The sequence below is a fragment of the Psammomys obesus genome, unplaced genomic scaffold (genome assembly GCF_907164565.1).
Source record: "Psammomys obesus unplaced genomic scaffold, mPsaObe1.curated_primary_1811, whole genome shotgun sequence".
NCBI lineage: Eukaryota > Metazoa > Chordata > Mammalia > Rodentia > Muridae > Psammomys > Psammomys obesus.
This window is the reverse complement of record NW_026585504.1, coordinates 13,482,463-13,504,899: the sequence shown is the minus strand read 5'-3', so window position 1 is coordinate 13,504,899 and position 22,437 is coordinate 13,482,463. Positions and strand designations below refer to the sequence as shown.

The following is a 22,437-nucleotide window of genomic DNA, read 5'->3' as shown; positions in this document are numbered from 1 at the left end:
ACTCAAAGGAGCGGGATGGACTTACTGGCTGGGAAAGATAATTCTACCGAGAATGAGTGAGCAAGAGTTGAGGGCCTAGGGACAGAATCCCTTCTTGATATCTGTGGCGTAAGGAGAGGAGTGGCTGTTTCAGTGGGGAGGCTGTGTATTTCCCGGCTAAGGTAGGAAGACCTTATGGTTTGTCCCTGAGTTGTATCAGCCTCTCCAGGCAACATGTACTCTCCCGTTTTCATTCAATGCAGACATCTGTAAGCTTACATTAGCTCTAATTGGCTCCTCATGTGTACTCACTTCTGCTGGCCTCGCTATGGCCACGGGCTGTCCCCTTCACGCCACCAGGCTCAAAACATGCAGAGCAAAGCTCTTCAGACCACCCCGTTAAACCTCCGGTCTCCTGGTCAGTTCTACACCACAGCTCTCCACACGTGCACCGCTAACTTTCGCAGACACGCCTTTACACACGGAAGACGGCTATCCTGTCCTCTTTCCAACGTCTATACGCTCAGAACTTTTTGGAGCGAGAGTAAAATATTTCATAAGGCGTGAGTATCGTGGTTATTAACTCGGCAAGTTTCTTATTTACACCTTCAGCTGTTTTTTTTTTTTTTTTCCTCCCTTGAGAAGTCTTTTTACAAAATGCAAACCCTTATGGCCCAGTGGGGCGTCGCTGTGATGCCTGTCAGACGTCAGAGCGGATCGGCTCCTCTGCCAGACTCCGGGATGAGCAACCCGGTGTCCGCAAAGTCGGCGGAGACCCAGCCTTTTTGCAGTTTCCCATAAGCCTTTTCGACTGTCAATCAGAGGCGTGTTGCTTCATGGCGCATGCGCGCCGCCAGCATCCGGCAGCCGTGCGGAGCCGCCGCCGGGCTCTCCCCGGCGTGGTTCGTCCTAGTTATGGCTCCGGACTCGGGGCCCTGCCCTGACGGACAACTCTTGAAGCTGCTGCCGGTGGATCCCCGGGACCGGGGCACCCAGCGCTGCCGCTTGGGCCCGGCCGCCCTCCGCAGCCTGGGCGTGCGCCTGGGCTCGCCGCTGCGGATCTCGTTGGCGGACGGCGGCTACTGCCTGTGCACGGCGTGGCCGCGGCGCGACGGGGCGGACGGCTTTGTGCAGCTGGACCCGCAGTGCGCGAGCCCCGGGGCCGCGGCGGCGGGGGCGGCGGGGAGGCTCAGTCTGGACCGCCTGCAGCCGGTGCCGTGTCCTCCCCTGCGGCGCCTGGCGGTGTGGCCGGAGCTGCGGCCGCAGGCGGGAGCCCCGAGCCCCGCCGCGGTGCTGGAGGTAGCGCACGAGCTGCTGCGCCACCGGCCGGTGTCGCGGGGACACGTGCTGGCCACCGCGCCGGGCGTCCCGGGCCCGGTGGCGGCGCTGCACGTGGTGGGCGGGACGCCGGACCCGGAGCCGGCCGGCTGGGTCACGCCGCACACCCGCATCACGCTGGGCGACAAGCCGCCGCCCCAGGTCGAGCCCCCCGGGGAGGTGACCCTCGGGGGGCTGTCGGAGACGGCCGACTCCCTGCGGGAGCTGCTCCTCCTGCCGCTGCGCTACCCGCTCGCCCTAAGCGCGCTGGGGCTGGCGGTGCCCCGCGGGGTGCTCCTGGCAGGACCCCCGGGGGTGGGCAAGACCCAGCTGGTGCGAGCCGTGGCGCGCGAGGCGGGCGCCGAGCTGCTGGCGGTGAGCGCCCCGGCGCTGCAGGGCTCCCGGCCGGGGGAGACCGAGGAGAACGTTCGGCGCGTCTTCCAGCGCGCCCGGGAGCTGGCCAGCCGCGGCCCCAGCCTCCTCTTTCTGGACGAAGTGGACGCCCTCTGCCCCCGGAGGGCCACCTCCCAGCGGGCTCCCGAGGGCCGCGTGGTGGCCCAGGTGTTGACGCTGCTGGACGGCATCCACGGAGACCGAGAGGTGGTGGTTGTGGGAGCCACCAACCGGCCGGACGAGTTAGACCCAGCGCTGCGCAGGCCGGGAAGGTTTGACCGAGAGGTAAATGGCCAGAGCAGGCTAGAAACACCCCACCTCCCCCCCCCCCCCCCCCGTTCCTGGAAGCTCCCTTTTTTGGACAGCTGGGTCAGGCAGGATTTGTAGCTCTCACTATTCCAGAGTCAAATTATCTGGGAAGCGGGATCGTTCTTAGGTTTGTGGAGGTAACTAAGCCTGTTGAAATAGCCTTTGGAATCAGTAAGAATCAGTAAGAGAAGAATCAAGAGAGGCAAATGAAAAACAGGCACTAGCCCCTAAACATGTATTCATTCCTTGACAAGATCCCAGCTTCCTGTTCTACAGGTGACTTCCCGAGTTGTCAAGAAAGTTGAGTATTCAGTGCCGCCTTGTCTTAGGAACTTTGGTACGCAAGTGATTTTTTTTTCCCCCTTAATTTCTAAGGAATAGTTGGTAATTACATAATATTTAACATTTGGGGTAGGGGTCTGCATAAAAATAGCAGTTGCATGCTTTCTGCTTGACTCTTTCGAGGACTTGAGTGGATTTCTCTCTTGCACCATGTGTTAAAAAGCTGGCAGTTTTTCCAAAGAGCAGGAACCTAGATTCTCTGGCCTGTTGATCCCTGACTTGGTCTGTTCTCAAAAAAACAGCAGAGACCTTTTCAGTGAAATATAGTTTCATTGTGGAGCAACTGTTGCCCCATTGGACAGTTGGCACCTTCTTATATTCAGAATCTAAAAGAGTTAAAAGTTCGTGAGACAAGTTCCTGAATGGTTTGCCGAGTCGCTGTACTTATCTGTGAGGATGCTTTGAAGGAAAGATTTCAAGCCGGATGCTGTTAACTTTCCTACTTTTTGCCTTGCCCGTAGGTCATCATCGGGGCTCCCACACTTAAACAGAGAGAGGCCATTCTGCGAGCGATTACTTCAAAGATGCCCATCGCCAGTCATACTGATATGGGTCTCCTGGCAGAGATGACCGTTGGCTATGTCGGTGCTGACCTCACAGCCCTTTGTAGGGAGGCTGCCATGTGTGCACTTCTCAGGAATGAGAAGGTAGGAGGTGCTGGCCTGTGACCAGCCATGTTAATCTTCCTGTTAGTATGGCAGGTTGATTTGGGGGTTTAAAAAAGTGCTAAGAACATTCATCCCTCGGCATGGTTGGTAGCCCCACAGCCATTTCCGTGTGTGTGTGTGTGTGTGTGTGTCTGTGTGTTTCTGAAACGTTTGCGAATACTCCATAGCCACGATACCACAGCAAGAATTTTAGTCACTGATGATGATTAACTTCACCAAAGTTAGCTTTGATTTCTAGAATACGATGGTATCTATAAGATTTTTTCATTGTCAAGATACTATTTTTTTATTATTATTGATAAATATATATGGGAGAAATAAACTTTCATAATCCAAGAAAAATTGGGTACTTGGAATTTTATTAAAGATTGTCGTTGATTTTCAAATCTTATATCCACAATTACTTTAATAATATTTAGGATTATCTCAAATGTAATATTTTACAATAATACAAATTTGAAAACCAAGTCATTAAGTATATGATAACCCAAGTCTCTAAATCTCTTCAGCAAATAATGATTTCAGCAGCTGAGGATTCTGGGACATTTCCACTTCATAGCATCCTAAATTGTTTTTATCTAAATAATTTATATCTTTTCTAACCTTAGCGTTCTTTTCATTGTAATGCTGAAGGTGAGAAGAAGGTATATGAACTTCTGAGTACGCATTTTAATGGATTTGATACCAAGGGGCTTAGAGTTTTAATGAGCTTGTTTGTGTAAAGGTGGGAGAATAGATGGGGAAAGCTTGAGCATTCCAGAGTGTCCCTGGGAAGTGAGGCACATTCAGAATTCCTTCTGCTTTGAAGTCCCAGGCTTGATCTGAAGCATCTCTGGCTTAGGTAGAGCAGCCATCTCTCTGCCACATGAGGAGGGCCCTACCTAAGTTTAGAAACAACCCAGGGGAAGTAGAAGAAAGGAGGGACAGAGATGTCTGGGAAGGTACTGACTCTTCTTGCTTTTTTTCCTCCCACAAGACAGATGAGGGGCTCTGTCTGTTCCAGGGCAGACAACCACTGAAGTTTTTCTGAAGTAGCTTGAGTGAAGAATTAGAAACATAGCTTAATAAATACAAAAGAGAAAGGATTTAATGACTGCAGGGGTGTTGAGAGGGAAATGAGTATACGCGTGTAGATTTTTCAAATGCTGGCTGATATTATCTAAAAATTAATTAGTGTTTGGGTACCTAGGATCTAATATTGTAAGCCAGTAAAGCAAAGAAACAAAACAAAGAATTATGGTTATGTGCCTATAAGTGTTTCTGTCAACAGTAGAACCCAGTAAGCAGGTAATATTTTGTCAGAATGTGTCCCCAGCAAACAAATGACTGTCACTAAGTAGGACAGGAAAGCATGAAGAAAGTGAACTTGGCCCAAAACATCATGTTAGGGATTACTGTTGTTAATATCTTTCAGTAATACCATTCACACTAGGCCTGTCGTAAGTATCCGCTTTCATGGTCTTATATAAATGCATAAAATAGTTGAATATGAGAATTTGTAGAGAGCCCAATGCTTTGAATTTGATATGACGGCAAATTATTCAACAACAATACAGGTAAACTGGAAATGAGCATAAGGAACTTTTAAAATTGTGCTTCACTGGAATGATTAAGAAAGTCATAAAATAGTGTAAACACCTAATGTTAGGGGGAGATGGGCTTTGAGTATAGCAAAGAGAGCCAGTGAGGACATTAAGCATTGATTTGAGCATTGGAGATGGGCAAAAAAGCAAACCTAAGACCAGGAGAAAGGCTTTAAGCCCATTTCCCTCCTATGGAAAGAACTTTTAAAGACAGCAGTGCGAGAGAAAAGATACGGACAGTAAACAGTAAAACACCAGGAAACATACGTTCTTGGTTTCTTTAAAAGTCATTTCCTTTTAAGGTTTTTAAAAATATATATATTTTTTTATTTTAAAGTAATTTAAAATTTATTGGAAAGTTGCAAAATAGTTACAGAAAATTTCAACCAAACCCTCTTACCCAAAGTAATAATTTTTGACATTTTGCTAAGTTAGCGTTATCATATTTTCTCTTGTCAACTGTGTGTGTGCATGTATAATTAACACAGTGTTGCATAGCATTTCTTTCTGTCACATCGAAAACTTAAAAGTTCGTTAGAGTCCAGGGGGGAGAAGAGCTTCCTGTTACTGAAGGGGAAGGACTGGGAATGGCTTCCTTAGGGGACAATCTGTTGACAGCTGTGACTGTCGGAATTTAAAACTGAACTCGTAAGCTCAGTGCTTCTGCTTTGAGGATGTGATTGGCTAAGATGCTTGAACATGAGAGTAGTGATGATTGGATTTGTAAGTTCAAAAGAAGATTTTTTTTTTTTAAGTGTTTGTTGTGCATGTATCCGATAGAAAAGGCCTACCTAATTTTTGGCTCTGTTTTTCTTTTTGGATTATATTTCTTCAGAACCAAAACAGCCCCAAGATTGAGGAAACAGACTTTCTTGAGGCTTTTAAAAAGATTCAGCCCTCATCATTTCGAAGTTCCATTGGACGGATGGACGTCAAGCCTGTTGGCTGGGAACAGATAGGTGGACTTGAAGATGTAAAGCTGAAGTTAAAGCAGGTAACAGTTATGGATCAGCTTACCCCTGCAGAATCGCAGAGTGGCATTCTGCGTCTATAATGAAAATGCTGCTATCAAATTCTGACTCTCGTCCTACCAAATTCCTGGTCATGTGGTTTAGTCTTTATTTAGCGAGTCTTCTGTAGACATCAAAACTAGTTTTCGTTTTTCCCCCATCTTAATCCTCTTTTAAATTTTTTGCTTTGAAGACTCTATTATAGTATAGCACAGAGAGCAGCAGAATTCCTGTGATGAGCTGGATAGTAAATGCTTTAATTTTTGAGACATGCAGGTTGTCACAGCTATTTATTTGCCACCATAGTTCGAGAGACAGTAAATGAGAACATTTGGCCTTTGTTGTCCGTGGTTGAATCTGTAGACTCAACCAGCTGCACAAAATACTGTCTGCACTGACATTTTTTGTTGTTGTTGTTATTTTCCCCTAAACAATGCAGTGTGCCAACTGTGTACATGTCATCTACATAATTTAGGTATTATAAACGATAAAGATAATTTACAACAGACATATAGGTTATATGTAGACACTATGCTATCCCCCCACAGTGCTGGGGTTTGAAGCTATGGGGAGCCTTTGTCAAATGCGGGGTCACTAATGCCAGGTGTAGGGCGCACGCCTTTAATCCCAGTATTTGGGGGGCACAGGCGGTGGATCTCTGAGTTCCCCGGCAGCCAGGGCCACAGAGTGAGATCCTGTTTTGAAAAAATGAAACAAAACAAAACAAAAAATGGAGTGCAGCTAATGGGCTCCGCCGAATTCCCTGTCTCGGGAGTGCAGTCAGCCAACGGTTCCCTGTGAGAAGTGCGGCAGCAGAACTTTGTGGGATACCGTTCCTTATGTTTGGGTGGCCAGGCTGCCCTTGCCATCTTCCTTGACTGATCCCCCTGCCTTCAGTTTCCTTCCAGGGCATTCCACGAATTTTTGCATGGTCAGGTAGAACTTTGAGGGCTATTGTGGTCTGTCTCCATTTCACCCCCAATGCTTCCGCTCGCTATTTCATGCATCTCTTTGTAGCATCCTTTCTCCTCAGAGTGCCTGTTCCCGCCTGGCTGTTAGCATGAAAGTCTCTCTCCTCCAGAACAGAGCTCCCCACCTTACACTGGTTTCTTTCTTTCCTGAGGCCCGTGTTGGTCCTGCCACCTCTCCAGCAGTAAGGTGGACAGGTCCGAGTCTAACTTTTCTAGGCCTGAGCTTCTGAGTCTATAAAACCATGGTGAAGCCGTCTAGCCTAGAGGTGGTCAGGACTTCCTCACTGTTCAGTGACTTCTGCTGAGCGCCTGCCTTAGGCAGGTGTTATTCTGGGTATTGAGAGTTTAGGCATGAACGCTGCTGAGTGTCCCACCAGCGTGGAAGAGGAACAGTGATGAACCGTCAATGAACTAAGTAAGGCTGAGGTCAGTGCCAGCTGCGGCTGGCAGAAAGGCCTCTACCCTGTGCGGGGGTGTCCTTAGGGCAGGCGCATTTGAGCTGAGGCTGGAGAGGTAAGATAGCCACATGGGGCGGGAGACATGGCTCAGCAGTTAAGAGCTCTTGTTGCTCTTGCAGAGGACCGGGTTCAGTTCTCCGCACCCAGATGGCGGCTCACAGGCATCCATAACTCCAGTTCTAAGGGATCCAGTGACTTCTGACCTGTGCAGGGACTAGGCATGTACATGGTACTCGTACATACATGCAGGCAAAGCACCCAAACAGAAAAATTGAAAGATAATTAAAATTTTTAAAAGAATAGCCACAGAGAGATGTTGGGAGAGTGACCAGGCCCAGCATGGTTACACAAGTGAAAGCGCATGAAGCAAGTGAGTGGGAGCAGGGTTGCCGGGCTGTGGTGAGGACCCGAGGCACCACCGAGGCTATTTCAGCTCAGCAGGCTCTGGGCGGTGCCAGGTGAGGGAGGCGTGCCTCGCACGCTGACGCCTCTCTGTCTCTCTGCTTGCTTACAGTGTGTTGAGTGGCCCCTGAAGTTCCCTCAGGAGTTCATTAGGATGGGTCTGACACAGCCAAAGGGCCTTCTCCTCTACGGTCCTCCTGGGTGTGCTAAAACCACCCTGGTGAGGGCCCTGGCCACCAGCTGCCACTGTTCCTTCGTGTCAGTGAGCGGAGCTGACCTCTTTTCACCGTTTGTTGGAGATTCAGAGAAAGTCTTGTCTCAGGTCTGTTTATTTTTAAGTATTCTCTTTTCCTGTCGTGAAAATCATACATATTTACGTTTAAAACAAGAACTCTCTTCCCCCGTAATCCTTCCACCTGCTGCTACTGTTTGGTAAATTTCCTCTCTCTGATTTTGAGTAAGGCAGAAGTGAGGTTTTTATCAGTCTGCGATAATATCTTTATTTTTTCTCGTTCATTTTTACTGATCACGTATGTGTGTGTTTGTGTAGAGTGTATGCGCCTGCGTGCTGGTGCTCACGTAGACCAGAAGAGGGTACTGGGTTCCCTAGAGTTGGAGTTGCAGGAGATTAAGGGTCCCCCAGGGTGGGTACTAGGACCTGAACTCAGGGCCTCTGTAAGAGCAGTTAAGCACGCTTAACCTCTGAGCCGTCTCTCCAGCCTTTTTTATCTTGGTTTTTAAAGCTAAACATTGTCACAAGATGGGTGTGGTGGCATATGCCTTTAATTCTATGCTCAGGAGACAGGGACAGGCAGATCTCTGAGTTTCAGGCCAGCCTGGGCTACATGATGAAATCCTGCCTTACAAGAAAACAGTTAGCATTGTCGCTTCTGAAACACCATGCTTGTTAAATATCTTTTGAGAAGACCATCTTTTAAACGACTGTCTATCTTTGGCCCTTGTTTTATTTATTTATTCCCCAGTTCCTAAGCACTTAGAATCTTCGCTTCTCTGTTTTAACGATTAAAAATAGCAAAGTGAAAATAGTCACCGGAGCGGCGTGTGACGTTATGTTTTTCTTCCCTCACTAAGGTATTTCGACAAGCAAGAGCCAATACTCCAGCGCTTGTGTTTTTGGATGAAATTGACTCAGTGTTGGGGTCTCGCTCAGTCGGCACCTTGGGATGTGATGCTCGGGAGCGGGTTCTCTCAGCTCTGCTGAATGAACTCGATGGTGTGGGAGTTAGGACGGTAGAGAGAAGAGGGAGTAAATCAAACCAACAGGGTAAATACCAGGCGCTGGGACCACGGAGCCCTGCTTGCTGGCCAGGGTGCCCCAGAACCGCTGGCCAGGGTTAAAAAGCATTTCTGCACGTCTGCTTCTCCTGGGCTGGATTCATATTACAGAGGGATTTATATGATTCCATTTGAATTCTTGGGACTTTTACAGGACTAATAAAAATTATGAATTTGGGCAGAAAAGGGAAAAGTTCTCTAATTATCTTAGATGTGAATTTTGTTTTTCCTAAGAATGAGAAATATATTTTACTTAGTAGAGAATTTATTCTCGTGTGTATGTTCTGAAGAAGGACTTACCCATCTTCATTTTGTGTGTGTGAGACATTACAGAACAAATTAGCCCTTCGGTCACTTTGGTGGTTGAAAGCAAGTAAAGGGTGGCTTTTGGGGTCACCTGCCTCTGTGAGCCTCTTCTTCAGAGAGGGTGGCTTCTTGTTGTTTTCCTGAGCAGGCCATTTCTGATTTCTTTTTATTATAATCATATTCTCGTTTGTTTTATGTTTTTAAAACCAGAAGGAGCGGTTTAGCCGCTCAGTAGAACGAAAATATGCTACGGTTAGAAGGGAACCACAACAACCTGATCTCAGGATGTAGGGATTCAGTATACAGCAGCCCGTTAGCTTGTGGGGAAGCTTGCTGCTTTGAGGGGTGACCACTGGAGAGCTGCTTGGCTTATTCAACTCAATGACTTTTAGGCCTCTCCCTGTCTGGCTTTTAAATGTTTCCTCCCTTGGGCTGGGGATTGCTCAGTGGCAAAGCAACTGTCTGGCATGCACAAAGCCTGGGTTCTGTCCCGTATAAGCCAGGTGTGCTGGTGTGCCCAGGACTTGGGAGGTGTGAGCAGGGGAGTAGAATTTTAAGGTCAGTTTTGTTGGGTAAAGAGTTTTGGTACAGCTTAGGGTACAGGGGACCCTGCCTCAAACTGGAACAAATGTTGCTTCTCATCCAGGGTCTGCCTAACCACAGGTCAGGTTGATTGTCATTATTTCTGCCTCTGCAAAGAAGACTGAAAAGTAAATTTCCATCTTTGGGGATATTGGAAGCCAGAGTTGGTAAAACAATACCTGTCTCTCATTAGTCATGCATTCTGCCCATGCAAGCAGCCCGTTTGACGCTGTCAGTCAGTGAGCGTTGAGAGTTGAGTGTCTGGGTGGATTTGGGCACGGCCGGGTGTTCTTCCATTGGCCTTTCATCAGTTCTCACATGGAGAAACGCCCAGCAGGACTAGCCTTTCAGACACACAGGGTAGCTTTTTGATTAACGAGTTATCTGTGGGGTGGCCTGATAACCAAGACGGTGGCTGGGATGGGGCACAAGCATCCTGGTTCCAAGGGAAGGTTGTCCCTGTTCAGGCACAGCACTTTCCCATGCGTGACTTAACTTGATTTTTAATAAGCAGTGGTTTGTTGACAGTACCTTGTGCCACCTGCTTTCCCTCAGAGTGTCAAGAAATTCTCAATCGAAGCGTCATGATTGTTGTGGCAACAAATAGGCCGGAGGTGCTGGATGATGCCCTGCTACGACCTGGAAGATTAGACGCCATGATTTATGTGCCCCCTCCCGATCAACAGGTAAACCCCGCGTGTTTCCTCGGCACCCAGGCAACCGGCAAATGGCGAAGGACTCTCACAATTAATTTTTTCTTCCTTTTTTTTAAATCATGTTTTAAAGAGGTTTTTTTTTTTTTTTTTAAAGTAAATGTCTGTTTCTAAATGTATCAGATAGTTCATGCATTTGTTTCTAAAACTTTTCATAGCACTCTCTGTTCCCAAAAGAATCATCTTGTCTCATAAGGAGAAATGGTTATGATCGGCTACTCCAAAATTTATTAGGAAAAAACTTGTTTTTTATGACACTGGTTTTATCATTGCTGTGTGGATCATGGATGACTCAGTCTCTTTCAGAAGCAAGAGTGATTTTAATTGTTTGAATATTAATATACCACACACACACACACTATCCACACACCACACACAAATACACACACCACAAATACACATAGAGCACACATACACAAACACACACCAATATATACCACGTGCCACACACACCACACACACTTTGTAATAATGATAAGAAAACTGGAACTTAAGGTGCTTATCGTGTCCGCGTTGAACATAAATGTGAAGATGATAAACATTTTGGTTTTGCTTTTGTTCCAGGGTAGGCTTTCTATTTTAAAAGTCTGTACAAACAACATGCCTGTAGGACCTGATGTTTCACTGGAAAACCTAGCAGCAGAAACCTGTTTTTTCTCTGGAGCTGACCTTAGAAACCTCTGCAAAGAAGTGAGTGTGCACTGCTGTATTCTGAGTCTGTGCAGGTCTTTCTTTTTCTGTAAGCTTCACTGAATGTAACGTTGAGAAGAAGGCGTTGATCTTAGGGGTATAATATTGATGGACTGTGAAGTGGCCACACTTTTAGAACCACCACTTGTGCCAGGAAGAGATTGTTGGCATCCCCGAATCTTCCTTGGACCCCTCCTACTCCCTGACCCTGCTGCCCCTCAAAGGTAGCCACTCTGCCCACTGGAGATGAGTTTTGCAGCTTTTGAGCTCTGAGTGTCTGCATTCTGCCATGAACAGTTTGCCTGTCGTAAATAGTGTGGAGTTGCTTCTTCCATATATGTACATGGCCACAAGGAGAATTGCTGGGTCATAAAACATGTCTTTTTTTTTTTTTTTTTTTTTTTTCTTTTATGAACAGTGCTGTGTATATTTTTCTACCTTGGGGTCAAGATTCCTCTCATCTTAAACTGTATGTGGACTCCAAATGTGTATGTTATTCTGAAGTTTACCCATTTAAGGCCAGGTTTTTAAGATACAAGAAGTTATGATCTGTGGTGGATTTTTGGTCACCTTCACTTAGTGTTTCTGATGGCACTGAACTCCTTTGATGTGAGACTGGGGATTTGTCACCAGACCGTAGTGTTGACATGTCATTACTGGTAGTTTTAATATGAAGCAGATTAACTGTTCCCTGCTGCTTGTCCCCTGCAGGCTGCCTTGTTGGCTCTGCAAGAAAACGGACTGGAAGCCACCACAGTGAAACGGGAGCACTTCGTGCGGTCACTCAAGGCCGTGAAGCCATCCTTAAGTGTGAAGGACCTGACTTTCTATGAAAACTTATTTAAGAAACGACTTCCCAACTTGGAAAATCATTAAATTTTTATTTTAATCAGTTTTTTACATGAATTGGGATGTGAACCTGACTGTGGTTGCAACTTCATACTTTCATGAGATGGAGGGAGGGAGGAAGAGAAGAAGGGAGAGAGAGACAGAGAGACTGATAAACTTGGCCTGATAAGGACCATCTTACTTCTAAACACCATAATGAAAAGCGTGGCTGTGACTTTGTTAGGTAATTACTTTTGGTTGATCGCTTTTTGTGACTTTGAAGTCTGTCACGATGGCAGAAAAGTTGCAGGATAGAAGAGGGGACTTCGGCTTTCCCTGGCCCAGATTCTCCACTCTAGCATTTTGTCTCATTTGTTTCCCCCCTCCCTGCATGCGGTTGCTCACACACACATTGTTTTCTGAACTGTTTGAGACTAGAATGCAGTCATGCATTCACCGCTCAGTGTTGGATACGACACTGAGAAGTGTGACATTAGCTCTGTTGTGGATGTCATCACGTATTAGTGTTGTTTTTCCAGCAAGACAGTGACAGCACTACCAGGTAAGAAAATCTTGGGAGTTCACTGTCATACATGCCTCTCAAACAGCATATGGTGCGTGGTTGTCTGTACTCAGTGCTCCGGTATAGCTAGGGTTGAGTGTGCGTGCTCACAAATAACATTGCCTTGGTTCGACAAGTCGCTCACAAGCTCGGGAAGTTTAGCATCGTCAACAGTATTTTAATGTATTCAGTGGATTTCTCTTTGTCCCAGTTATGTCCTGTGTGGGCATCTTTTTCTGTCAGGTGATCTACACATTGAGTTTAGTTGTCAACATGTTTTAACTTGGGAACAGTTGTCAGTGTTTCTTGGCCTCAATATCTTTGAAAAACAGACCAGTTTTTGTTTTGTTTTGTTTTGTTTTGTTTTGTAGAACGGTCAGCCCCAGGGTTTGTGTTTGTCAATGTGGGTGGCTCCATTCTCCGTATCTCGGGCTGGAGGCGTGGGCTCTCCGCATTGTTGGTGATGCTCATTCTTTTCATTCCGTATTGTTTGGTTTCTTTGTTGTACCCTTATCTTTTCCCTTTTGTAAGTATAAGTAACTTGAGGCAATAGATTTGTCTGTGTTTGTATTTTTATAGAAGCAATTAAGAATTAAAAAAACCTGTTTGGTATTGAACCTTCCAGTCCTTGATTTCTTTTAACCCCAAAATAGTAATAGTAGCGCAGACGCTGTTGACTGTAGCAGTGTACGGCCATCCCTCACTCAGGGCAGCGTCTACGTGCCTGCCACCGAAATGCCCGGGAGATGGCAGGGTCTGACCCGGTTTCCATAATCAAAAGACCGCTCTGGACAGCTTCCAAGACCATATTTTTAATTTTCAGTTATGTTTTATGGTGTACTAAACTGGTTGTCATGACATTCCCACACACATGTGCCCTGTTCATATTGCCTTCTTCCACCCCTTCTTTCTCAATGGTCAAACAGACCCCATTCCCGTTTCATGCCAGAACCTTTGTGAAAAACAAATACTTGGCCTGCAAAGACATGGGTGAGTTGGCAGTGTGTATTTCCCCCCTGTGCTGAGCTCAGACTGCTCTCCAGCCTTAGTAGTTGATCCGAGCATATAGAATGCCTGGGAGTCCCATTGTCAAACCTGGTAAAGCAGCCACTGAAGGATGAGATCACAGGTTCAACGTAGCCCACTGCCCAGGTTGGTCAGAAAGAATCTCAAACAGTAATGAGAATGTTCTATTTTTCTCATGAGGCCTGGGCAGGGCTGATGAAGTTTACATGCCGAGGGTGAGAGCCAAACAACCATGGCTTGATGTGCCTGTAAGTCAGGTCACAGTAGCTAGGGAAGGCCCTAAAAGTGTCTGGCATTGAAGTTGGGGAGACAAAGCTTCCCTCAGAGAACTGGCAAGAGTACAGCGATACTGGCTAGTGCCTAGTGGGAGCTCTGACACCCGCTTCTCACCCCAGTCTCCCAGACAGCAGTGGCCTGGTGCCTCACGTGGATGTCAGTACCCAGTGCTTGAGTGAAGGGGACATCTGTGCTCCAGCTAGTGTGACCCTGAGGCTGTGGGGAAGTGTTTATATTCTGAGGAACTAGGTGATGAGAAGCTCTGGATGGTTCAGCCCACAGCAACCTCAGACAGAAGAGCAAATGACATGATAGTTCTTTAGTCATTTTCCTGACTTGTAACTACTGAGCAAATAGTTTACTATTTACATTGCTGCGTTTGCTTTACTAAGTGAGATAGTGAGATTAGCTGTTAAATAAAAACCACCCCAAATTGCTGTAATTCCTTGAATCTAAGGGGTTACTCCTACATCTTCCAGAACTCAGCACACCTGGGAGTTAATGTAAAAGGACAAGGAGTGGCTTTCTAGATCTGTCATTGCTCTAAGTTAAAAAAAAAAAATCGCATTTTACAGGTTATATGAGCACATTCTAAATGTACATATATCTTTTCAATTCATTTAACGTTTTATTCTGAAAGCTTGGGTACAAAAGTAGAATAACAACTCTCACTCTCTGGCACCTATTCTGAGTGATTATCAAGGTAAATTTGCTGGCTGTTGTGACTAGAGCAGTTATGAACATGGTTGACCACGTGTCTCTGGAGGAGAAAAAAGGAGTCCTATGGACATGTGCCCAGATGTGTCCTGAATGGAGGGGACTATGTAGGCTGCCGAGGGACAGGGGTGGGGGTCATGAACGGCCTTACCCATCTGTGAACTACAAGAATGACCAATGGGTGAGGCCAGCCTGGGCTGTGTTGTAGTAAGATCCTGCTCCCCAGCCCCCATAGGTGCAGTAGTGGCTATGGAATTAGCCAATCATTAGAAAACAGATTGGATTTAAGACCCTCTCCACAGAAGGAAACCCACGTCTGATATTGTAACTCTGGCCAAGAGCCTAGAGCTGGGAGGTTCACAGGCCCCAGGGGTGAGCCTACTATGATATCTATTCGAAACAGACATCGCTGCCCGTTAAATCCATCTCTCTCTCTCTACTGGTAGACTAGTGCAACTCCCAGACCTCAGCACCTCAGCGGAGTTTTTCGTGCAGTGGATAACGGCCAGTGCCCAAATCCACAACCAGCTAAAACGCAGACACTAAATTGTCAGTTTGAGTACTCGGCCACAAACGGGCCATCTATGTCATAACACCTGCCCCCAGCGTTCAAAGATCCCCATGTAAGGGGGCGATTATAAGGACCAGGGGCTGCGGGAGGACTGGATCTAAGCGGTGTCTTCTGGACATGACAGGATCACAGCACTCATGAACTCACGGCTGCATGAGTTGGTTGCCTGCAAAGGACCTGAGGATCAAACCAGCCAACAGTTTAGCATGGGAGGGGAGGGAGCCCATGAACCTGGACCCTTGACTGAGAGCCTTGGACAGCTGATGGTACTCCTGGGAGGGAGAATTGGCTTTCTCTAAGATTGTGGCCCTCAGCAGGTGGCCATGCTTCAACGGATGAGCCCACACCCCAGGTCAGAGGGGAAGCACACACACAAAACTAGTTAATTGGGAGGGTAAGGAGGTAGGAGTGGATCTCGGAGGAGTTGGAGGAGGAGGTGGAGGGGAATATGACCGACATACCTTAAATGGGATTCTCAAAGAATTAGTAAAACAACTTTTTAAAAGATGTTCTCTTTTTTGCTCTCTATAGTTGTGCCCATTTATCATCCCAACACTTCATCAGCTGAATGAAAGAACCTTAAGTTTGAGGCCAGCTATGGTGTAGTAAGATGCTGCTCCCCCAGGCCCCCACATACACTCCAAAAAAAGTTTCATAACTGCAAAAGGGGTTTTGTACTGGAAATTTGACCCCCGTCGCAGGATCATCCAACTTTGCCATAGGCTGTACACATCAGCACGCGCTAGGCTAGGGTTTTCCCACTAAGATACAACTTCAGCCCTTCAGTGTGTTTTTAAGTAAAGAAACAAGCCTTGTTTTGACTTAAAGAGAAGGGTGCCCTAAGAGTTCTGGTGTTAGGAGCCAGGCTTCCTTTCCGACTTCATCTTTACACTCCCTAGCTGTGAGCCTCGAACAGCTCTGTGTCTAAAGAGGGACCATCCCCGCCCCCACCACACCCCTGTCCACCCCATCCAAGGAATCCATCTCAGCGTCTGGTGCACAGCCGCTGGCCTAGCGGAATTGCTTCCAAAGAAACGGAGAGCCAAAGCTGCTGAGTTAGGAGGGACCCAAAGACAGAAGCCAACAGTCGGAGTCTGCAGCAATGGGCACTTGGGATCTTTTGCAGTGGAAGTTTGTTTTGTTTCCCTTAGCTTGGAGCTTTTTTTTTTTTTTTTTTTTTTTTTTTTTTTTTTTTTTTTTTCCAGGACACTGTTGGAGTTCATCTGAGCTTTACAATTTATTTATTTATTTTTTAAATAATCTCCGTGTGTGCGACGTGTCGCGTTTTGGAGCTTTTACGTGGTCGAATTTGTCCAAATTTGCTCTGCCTCTGGCAAGCTCTCCTGGTACTCAGGGTGAAGGGGGCAGCCACGCTGGGGCCCCTGCCCTTCCTCAGCCCTCCCTCCACCCCTCCACTTTAGAAGGGCTGGGCGTCTCTCACCCAGGCCTTGGCCATCACACCGGAACCTGAACCTCCCAGATTTTTGGAGGCACAGGACTGGGTCAGAAGGTGATGGATGGGGACCATGAGAGAGGAGCGCAGGTTAAGGACCGCGGTCAGCGGCCGCGCTGCGCTGTTGTCCTGTAGGGGGCGCCCGTGAGCTGGCTCGGCGCGGTGCGCTGGAACTGGTCCCCGCGTGACCAGAACGCGGCCCTTCGCGAGCGGTTGGCTGCTTATAAGGCCGGCTCGCTGCTGGGCGTTAACATCTCCTGGCCGCCGCCGCCCCAGGTGCGTCTCCTCTCCGGAAAGTTCTGCGGAGCGGGCCCTCGCCGGGCCTTCCGTGACTGGGTACCGGGGTCCAGGGGAAGATGGTTTTGACCGGTATCTTGGATTTTTCCCTCTTCTAGATTTGGAATTCTACGCTAAAGTCATCATGGGCATTTTCCAGACACTGATGAAAAATAAGGAAGTAAGTGTTTTAAAGCAATAAGTACATCTTGACTTCTGAGAGTTGTTTTTGTTTGTTTTCTTTAGAGAGGAGAGGGAAAAGATGGGGAAGACTTTTGAACTTTTATACTATTTTGTTATATTTCAGTTTCCCGTTGAATTTCTCTCTCACTTGTTTTCTCTCAGCTCATTCCTCTGGCGTTTTTCATATCTGCGGCTGCCACTGGAGCCCTCTCTTTTGGTTTATATGCTTTGAAAAAAACCGATGTGGTGTAAGTATTGCCGCCTCCTGTGGCTCTTCTGGGGAGCTTTTCTCCGACCCCCAGATTCTGAAACACATGCTGTCAGTGTCTGGGTTTTTCCCGCGAATAAGAGCATCAAAGTGGGGACTGAAAACAATGCTGGTACCAGAAAGACTGACGGTAGTGTTTTGTTTCTTGTGTCTGAACCTTCTACTCTCCTGCAGTGAAGTCAGATCTGATTTCTTTTTAAATTTAAGCTATGAAATTGAAGTACCACCGCGCAGGATCATTTTAGGTTTCAAGAGTTCAACTTGTTAGAAAGTTCTGTCCCTGAGTGGTGGCGTTGATACATTCAGCTGTCTGCAATAAACTCCAGTCTCAGCTTTAGCTGAAGGAAAATTAAAAAAAGCCTTGTCCAGGGTTAGCGAGCGCAGTGACTCTAACAGTCACTGCTGGTGCCTGGAGCCTGCCCTACCCCGTTCAAGCCTAGCCCTCCGCCCCGCCCCCATCCCTTACCGAACCCCTGATAGCTCTTCCTGATTATCCTTTCACCTCCATTGCTGCCTGTTTGTGGGAGTAGCCTTTTAGTCCTGCCCAACAAAGCAAACAGACCTCTCACCGTGCCCTGTGGAGGAAGGGAGCCTTAAAGAGCGAAACAAACTGCCTTTTCAGTGGCTGCTTCTCTAACTTCAGCTGTTAGCACCAGGTGACTGAAGTTGACAGTTCTGGTGTGGAGACAGAGTCTGTCTCCAGAAAGTTTATAGACCCAGTGTCTTTTCAGGGCCTTCGTTGATGAATTGACCTTCATTTAACTAATCTTCTTTTACTTTTAGACTTGATCGAAATAAAAACCCAGAACCTTGGGAAATGGTGGATCCTACTCAACCCCAAAAGGTATCGCTGCATTTACAATGTGTGATTGGCATCCAGTCCAAACCTTGTTCAGCCAGGCAGATGACAGTCCTTGCCCTTTCAGAATGACATTCAGCGCCCCGTCCCTCGCAAACAGTGTTCTAGAGACCTAGCTCAGGTCCTTGCTTTGCTCTGCAGAGAGGACTCTGGGTGCCTTGGCTTCCCGAATCTGTGAAAAGGGCACGATAATAAACCTTGCCCTGATAGCATTTAAATTCAAGAGGTTCATTCCTTCCTTGTAAATGGGTGTACAGCGCTCCGAACCTACAGAGCCTTTTAGCATTGTGCCCAGGCCATGTTTAGCACCCAGATATAAACCTTTTTCATTATCGAAATATATGACCTTGTTTACATATTACTTACCTGCTATAAGGTTTGATAAACAATAAGAGTTCCTGAAAATGGGAGTGGGTTCTTTCCCAGTGGAATTAGCTGTCATTTACTTTTAAAAGACTGTTCCAAAGGCTTTACTTTTTAAGCATTTATTTTTAATTACTTGTAGGGGGTGGTTAAGCCTGTGCCATGGCTCGTGTGTGGAGGTCAGAGGACGACTGAGGACATCAGTTCTCCTCTCCCACCACGTGGCTCTCAGCAATCGAATTCAGGTTGTCAGCCTTGGTGGCAAGCACATTTACCCACTGAGCCGTCTTGCCATCTCACTAACCTAGGTTTTAGTCTTTGTAATTTAAATATTCTTAAAGCTAGAAGGGTGGGCTCAGAGTGAACACCTGTTAGGAGGCCAGCAAAGCCACACAGAGCAAACCCCTGATAACACTTAAGCCAACTAGGGCTGCTCAGGATCTTTGTAACTTTCACTGGTGAAGACCAACGGGCATGTCTGACTGAGAACTGATTGAATCATTTGTGCCTTCATGAAGCAATTACAATGAAGGGATTTTTTTAAGAGCCTACCGTGTGCCTTGCCCTGTGCTAGGAACATTGTACGTCCACTCACAAGGACTGAATGTACCTCTTGCATTCAAACACGATCTTAGCAAATTAAAATCAGGCGCAGTGGTGCACACCTCTAACCCCAGCGCTCAGGGAGGCAGACGCAGGTGGATCTGTGTAAGTTTGAGGCCAGCCTGGTCTACAAAGCGAGTCCAGGACAGCCAAGGCTATACAGAGAAACCCTGTCTCAAAAAAACAAAAACAAGACCAAAACCAAAAACCAAAACCAAACCAAACCAAAGAAGGAAAATTCTTGAAACTGCTAATGAAAATAGGGTATAAGTGTGTGTCTGCTCCCCCTGATTCCATGGCATCTACATACCCAAGGGTTTTAGGGGATAGAGTAGTAGAAATAGGCCCAGTCTGAGAGTCTGTGCTTGTTTCAGAGATAAGGAGAGGTGATTCTTTTATTACTATGGTAATATTTTTCCTTCGGGAGTATGGACAGATCCCCAAAGAAGGGCGAGGACGGAGAGCCTGCGGCTAACACAGTGTCTTACTTTGTTTTCAAAGCTCATTACCATCAACCAGCAATGGAAGCCCATTGAGGAGCTGCAGAAAGTCCGAAGGGCGACGCGATGATTGCTCTCCTCCCTGTTCTTCCAAAGAACACTCTATAAATCTAGTGGAAACACTTCTGCACAAACTAGAGTTTGGAGCCAGTGTGCGGAAATGCTTCTGCTACATTTTTAGGGTTTGCCTACATTCTTTGGGTCCTGCATGAGCAATTGGAGGTAACCCATAGTCTGACAATAGTTTTCTGTGTTCAGTGGTGTAAATTTTAATTTTCACATTTGAAAATTTATGTTTGTGATGCATGGATTTATCCCTTAAAATGTATAAACATGTATAAATTAGATTACTACCTGTAATAAAATATTTTTGCAATCTCAAAAAATTACTTAACAAATGGAAAACATCTTTTTTATGGGGAAAAAAAAACACATTTTGAAAGCATAAAACGTCATCTTTTAAACATCGTCAAGTGCAGATTTTCCTAAGTTTTACTTCCAAGGTCACTTACCCCAGAAGCTTCTTGAGCATGTATCATTCACAGTAAAGCAAAGAACAAGTGCAAAATTTGGAAGGATGTGAGCACGGTAAGTTCGGGAGAAAGGGGAAGTGGAGACAGGTGAGAGAGTTGCATGAGGATGGCCGGTGAGCAGGGATCCCAGGCTTTCAGGAGATCTGCCCTGCAGAAGCCAGCGGGAACTCCGCTGCTCCCTGGAGGATGGAGAAGGGAGACTGGGAGCCCTGGCCAGCATCCTGTAGAGTCTGTCTAAACAGAGACTTGACAGTGATGGTTTGATTGTATCCAGCATTGCTGCCCACTCCCCAGCACTGTCTCTTGACTGCCCTTAAAAATGGGATCAAGTAGGGGGTTGAGAATTTTTATGTGAAAAATTGCACGTAAAATAGAGATCTAATTCACACCCTATAGTAGTCACCCTCCTAAATTGAACCTCAGTGTTTTTTATTATGTTTACACAGTTGTGTAATCACCTCCATCTAATTCTAGAGCGTTTGCGTTGTTCTCAAAGGAGCCATGGGCCCCTTTGAGCAATCACCGCCCCTGACTCCTCTGCTCCCAGTCCAAGGCAAACACTAATAAACTTTCATTTCTGGGCTTGGGCTATTCTAGACATTTCATATAAACAGGACCTTGTATGGACTTTGGTTTCTGACTTTACCTTTGAGGATTTTCAAGTCATTTTTGTTGTATCCCATTTTCAGCATCCCATCCCTTTGTTAAAGGATTCTATCCTATTGTATATTAGTCCACATATTGTCTATCCATTTGAAAATGATGGACATTTGCAGTGTTTCCATTTTGGGCTATGGTGAGCAATGCTAATAGAAAACAGTCATGAGCAAGCTCTTCTGGAGGCCATATATTTTCACTTCTCTTGATTATGTACCAAAGATCATTAGCTATTAGATTATGGTGGTAAAGATACTTTTAACTTTTTTCTGTTTTTTTTTTTTAAAGACAGGGTTTCTCTGTGTAGCCTTGGCTGCCCTGGACTCACTATGTAGAACAGGCTGGACTCAAACACATAGAGATCTGCCTGCCTCTGCCCCCTCCCCCCACCCCAGTGCTGGAATTAAAGGCATGCGCCACTGCACCCAGCAGTTTTCTTAATTTTTATATAAAAATGATGGAACTACATGAAAAGGACTAAATTCATGTCACCTTCATAGCACTAGAAACTCACGTGCACTTGGGAGTTCTGAAAGGATGCACACTCTACTAATTCTCTCAACCTTTGTTTCTTATCGCCTCAAATTTTTCCACAGGTGAGTCTCGATGGTTAATCCCAGGGATTACCCAGAACAGTCAGGAGTCACATTTTTATTTGCTTAAGTTTTGAAGTAGAATATGGTCCGACTTAGGGAAATAAAGTTGAACAGCTTGGTGATGGTTAGCGAACCCCTAGAGCAAAGTATAAAGTACTCGCAGAAGGATAACCGAGCCAACAAACTTCCAAACACAAAGCTGACCGTGGCAGTGTGAACATGGTGATGGAAGGTGCTGGTTTGCAGATTGTGAAGAAAAGAGCAGGAGCAATGGTGACAGCTGGGGGAGCAGGAAAGGGCCATCGTTTTATGACAAAGGGGGAGAAAAGCATATCAAAGTCTTACTAAGACCAAAGACCCAGTTAGAATGAACTGTCTGCATTTAGGCTTAGTTTCCGCTAAACTTGGTCATTGGGTAGAAATCTGATACTCGAAAGGCCTTCAAGCTACTGCTGGACTTTGGGGTCTGGGGCGGGGGGAGGCGGGTAGCAAGGCCTTTATAGATGTTCCTGGGGCCTGTCTGTGCTGCCCTCCTTCCTTCTGGGAATGGGGCTTAGTGTTTTCTGAGACATACAGGGTAGGGCAGACACCTTGTCTCTGACAAGCTCTCACACAAAGAAGTGGAAGGAAGTGATACTTTCAGGTTATATGGCTGGTTTTGCAGAGTGGTAGTTCTCATGTCGATGGTCCATCTTGAGGATGTGGAATTTTGGTTTTGGCCTCTGGGAAAGAATGAGGCTTAAGGAACAGGTAGGAGAAGGCCAGAGAAATTGCTTCAGAAGCCTACACTTTGGGGCATCATTTCCTGAGTCCTAACGACACTTTAGTTGGAAAAAGTTTTGGTTCCTAAAGTTGTGATCTTCTGCAGGGCAAGGTGGTCTCCATCTGTAATCCCACTGCTAGGGAGGCAGAAGCAAGAGGACCAAGGGTTCAAGGCCAGTTTGGGCTATGTGTGACCCTGTCTTAAAAAAAACAAAAACTAAATAGCTAACTAAGTAGATCTATATTCTCAGAGCTAGCCAAGAATGATGGTTCACTCTAGCAAGTTTAGGAATCAGGAGAATTGCAAGCTCAAGGCTAGCTTGAGCTCCACAGTGAATTCTAAAGCCAGTCTAGGCTACATGACAAATTCCTACCTCAAAAAAAT

At 46.4% G+C, this 22,437-nt stretch overlaps 2 protein-coding genes across 3 annotated transcripts; both read left to right on the top strand.

The window, feature by feature from the left end:
- The first annotated feature begins 822 nt into the window (after nucleotides 1–822).
- Nucleotides 823–13,026, top strand: Afg2b (AFG2 AAA ATPase homolog B). The gene is made up of 8 exons (XM_055622893.1): nucleotides 823–1,974; nucleotides 2,802–2,987; nucleotides 5,427–5,585; nucleotides 7,545–7,754; nucleotides 8,525–8,717; nucleotides 10,172–10,302; nucleotides 10,894–11,019; nucleotides 11,731–13,026. Exons 1-8 carry the CDS (start codon nucleotides 823–825, stop codon nucleotides 11,893–11,895), a joined length of 2,322 nt encoding a protein of 773 aa, XP_055478868.1. The 3' UTR covers nucleotides 11,896–13,026.
- A 3,637-nt stretch (nucleotides 13,027–16,663) lies between these two features.
- Nucleotides 16,664–19,893, top strand: CUNH15orf48 (chromosome unknown C15orf48 homolog). Of its 2 annotated transcripts, XM_055603648.1 has the most exons (5): nucleotides 16,664–16,728; nucleotides 16,848–16,909; nucleotides 17,074–17,159; nucleotides 17,963–18,023; nucleotides 19,506–19,893. In XM_055603648.1, the coding sequence occupies exons 2-5, from the start codon at nucleotides 16,874–16,876 to the stop codon at nucleotides 19,572–19,574; spliced, it is 252 nt and encodes an 83-aa protein (XP_055459623.1). In that variant the 5' UTR covers nucleotides 16,664–16,728; nucleotides 16,848–16,873; the 3' UTR covers nucleotides 19,575–19,893. The 2 variants fall into 2 exon arrangements, with proteins under 2 accessions (XP_055459623.1, XP_055459631.1); XM_055603656.1 differs by lacking the exon at nucleotides 16,664–16,728 and having other exon boundaries at nucleotides 16,735–16,909.
- Nucleotides 19,894–22,437: the final 2,544 nt, after the last annotated feature.